Source organism: Mesitornis unicolor, unplaced genomic scaffold (assembly GCF_000695765.1).
Source record: "Mesitornis unicolor isolate BGI_N332 unplaced genomic scaffold, ASM69576v1 Scaffold47496, whole genome shotgun sequence".
NCBI lineage: Eukaryota > Metazoa > Chordata > Aves > Mesitornithiformes > Mesitornithidae > Mesitornis > Mesitornis unicolor.
Genome location: NW_010193874.1, coordinates 1,928 through 5,231, shown reverse-complemented (window position 1 = coordinate 5,231; position 3,304 = coordinate 1,928). Strand labels below are relative to the sequence as shown.

General features: G+C 59.1%; 1 protein-coding gene across 1 annotated transcript; it reads left to right on the top strand.

Annotated features, from left to right (window-relative positions):
- The first annotated feature begins 7 nt into the window (after positions 1-7).
- Positions 8-3,080, top strand: GMPPA (GDP-mannose pyrophosphorylase A). The gene is made up of 11 exons (XM_010187608.1): positions 8-106; positions 445-637; positions 782-841; positions 991-1,121; positions 1,258-1,272; positions 1,865-1,999; positions 2,171-2,268; positions 2,393-2,439; positions 2,537-2,629; positions 2,722-2,890; positions 2,980-3,080. Exons 1-11 carry the CDS (start codon positions 12-14, stop codon positions 3,078-3,080), a joined length of 1,137 nt encoding a protein of 378 aa, XP_010185910.1. The 5' UTR covers positions 8-11.
- Positions 3,081-3,304: the final 224 nt, after the last annotated feature.

Genomic DNA, 3,304 nt, shown 5'->3' with positions numbered 1-3,304 from the left:
AGGTGCCCGGTATGAAGGAGATCCTGCTGATGGGCTTCTACCAGCCCCATGAGGCCCTCAGCCGCTTTCTGGTGTCAGCACAACAGGAGTTCAAGATCCCCATCAGGTGTGCAGGAGCCCTCGCACCCCCTGGTACCTATGGCAGCACAGCTCGGCTCAGCCCCTCATCTGCCAGCACCTGGGCATCACGCCCTGTCCTGCTGTGGACTGCCAAATTTCCCTTGCTCTGCATGCTGTCTTGGCCAATTCCTGCTCCAAAGGTGCCTCTCCAGCCCAGCTCCAGTCCGCCACAACCTCCTTCCATTGTGCTCATGTCCGCATGAGCCCTATCACTGCATGGCAGGATGTGGTCTCTCCAGCCCCTGTGAGCCCCTCCCTGCTGCTGGTTGGTGCCACTAGACACCTGCTTCCCTAAGCTGTCACTTTTCCCTGCTTGGCTCGCAGGTATCTCCAGGAGTACGCAGCGCTGGGCACGGGTGGTGGCATCTATCACTTCCGAGACCAGATCCTGTCAGGTGGTGCCGAGGCCTTCTTTGTCCTCAACGCAGATGTGTGCTCAGAGTTCCCCTTGCAGGAGATGCTGGAGTTCCGGCAACAGCACGGGGATGCAAACAGCTTCGTCATTCTGGGTACCACAGTGAGTGGCAGCTCTGCCATGGGCTTGTCTAGAAGCCAGTGGCTCCTGTGGTGGATGGGTCCCTGGGTGTGAGCTCTGGGTCTCATCTGCTCTACATCTGCATGCCCATTGCTCTGCCATTGCTAACACATCCTTGCTCCACAGGCCAACAGGACACAGGCCCTGAATTATGGCTGTATCGTGGCAAGTGCAGACACACAGGAGGTACTGGAGGGCCTTGGGGAGCTGGGCATGGCCTGGGCAGTGGGTGCTGCACTCCCTCCGTAGGCGCACAATCCTGGTGTGCCACAGAGAGTGCGACACTGGGGACAGTGGCTGTGCCCCAGGATTAACATCTCTTCCCTCCCCTCCAGGTCCAGCACTATGTGGAGAAACCCAGCACATTTGTCAGTGAGATTATTAACTGTGGCATCTACCTGTTCACACCTGACATCTTCCAGCACATCGGGGAGGTCTTCCAGAGAAACCAGCAGGAGCTCATGCTGTGAGTCCCCCTCACTGCCCCACATCCCTCTTACCTCACTGCTTCCCAGGGCTGCAGCAGCACGCTCATCTTCCATTCTTTCTCTATCTTCTCTCCTCCTCTGCCATTACTCACTTGTTTCCTGGTCCTGCACCAGCTGTCCTTACCTTGGGTAAGTCTCCCTCTGTGTCTGCACTGGCTGTCGTCCCTAGCAATAACGCATGCATCCCTTCCTGCTCTAGGCCCCTCTGCAAGGCTGTTCTTTCCTTTGCTCCCCTCCTGGCCAGCTTGAGACTCCCCCTCTTCCTCCTCCTCTTCCCACCCCATCCTCATCCAGCTCTGGACAAGGGACTGAGCAAGTCTTTCACCTGGTAATGCTTTGCTCCCTGCTCCAGCCCTCCCTGCCCCAGCCAGCCTGGCACCTCTGCCACCACTCAAGCAAACACCCAGCTGTGCAGGGCTCTGGAGTGGGAGCAGATCAGTCGCTCATACACCTACCTAGACCGGGTGGGGCTCTTGCACCATCACCTTCTGGCTGAGAGCTTGTTTCAGTTGGCACAGCCCTGCCCCTCTGCTGCTCTGGGGCTCAGCAGGGCTGGACAGGCCTAGCCTGGCAGCTGGAGCTTCTCCAGCACTGGGGAGAAGTGCATGGTTAAGTAGGAGTCCAGTATCACCAGAGTCCCTGCATCTGGGGAGGGTATTTGCTGGGTTCCTTGGCTGAGGGCGTGACTGGGGTGGGTGCCTAACGAGCCTCTCACTTGCAGAGAGGAGAGCTCCAACAGCTGGCAGCGTGCAGAAGTGATCCGGCTAGAGCAGGATGTTTTCACGGCGCTGGCTGGAAGTGGCAAACTCTTTGTTTACAAAACCAATGGCTTCTGGAGCCAGATCAAGTCCGCTGGGTAAGGGCTAGGACTGGAGTTGGCACAGCAGGAACATCGAGTAGCCTGTACCAGGGATGGGGGAGGAGGGTGCCCAGGCAGGGCCCTGGGGGTGAGGGGTGCTGAATTTGAACCCTCCTCGGCCCTAGTAGTGCTAGAGGCAATAACAGTCTTTATATTTTCCTCCCCCAGCTCTGCTATCTATGCCAGCCGCCTTTACCTGAACCAGTACAGTAAAAGCCACCCAGAGAGGCTGGCCCAGAACAAGCCTGGAGGTCCTATCATCCGAGGTACCCCCTCTGACAACCCCTGCCACCTTGGGTGCTGCCTGAGGAGGCAGTGGGACCTCCCCTGATCAGAGAGGTGGGTGCTTACGTAAACTGCCTCTCCTGACGCAGCTGCCTTGCATTGCAGGGAACGTGTACATCCACCCCACGGCCTCCATTGACAGCACCGCAGTGGTGAGTGCAGGCCTGGGGGCCCTACAGGAGGGCCATGCTCAGGGGGTGCCGAGGGTAGGGTTGTCCCTGACCTCATCACCTCCCTCTGTCCTCACAGCTGGGCCCCAATGTCTCCATTGGGGAGGGGGTGATGGTGGGAGCTGGCGTGCGCGTGCGAGAGTCCATCGTCCTGCACGGGGCCTCACTCCACGTAAGTGGGGTTTGCCTGAGAGCGTTGCTGTCTACCCCTACCCCTTCCAGGGAGGCGGCAGCATCCTGCAATCCCCTTCTCCTTTACCCCAGGACCACACCTGTGTCCTCAACACCATCGTGGGCTGGGACAGCACCATCGGGCGCTGGGCCCGGGTTGAGGGAACACCCAGTGACCCCAACCCCAACGATCCCTATGCCAAGATCGACAGCGAGACCCTCTTCCGGGACGGGCGCCTGACGCCATCCATCACAATCCTGGGTACGTCCTACCCACACCCAGCTGCCCTGGCCTGGTGCAGTGGGGCAGAATCTCTCCCCTCCTATAAACCCTTCGCACTCTCCCCGCAGGCTGCAGCGTCACCATCCCTGCCGAGGTCGTTATTCTCAACTCTATCGTCCTTCCTCACAAGGAGCTGAGCCGCAGCTACAAGAACCAGATTATCCTGTGAGTCAGCTGCTCCCTGCCTTAGGAGGAAGGGGGCAGTGTCAGCTCCCCAGCCCATGCCGTGCCCCACAGCAAGAGCCTGTGCTGGGGCTTAACCTCCTGGAAGGTTCCCAGCACCCCCAGAGGGGTAGATGCAGGCCAGAAGCCCTGCAAGTGCCTCAACTCCTACTCCAGACAGACATTAAAGCTGGTGAGCATCAGCTTCACACACTGCTTCTCTTGCAGCCC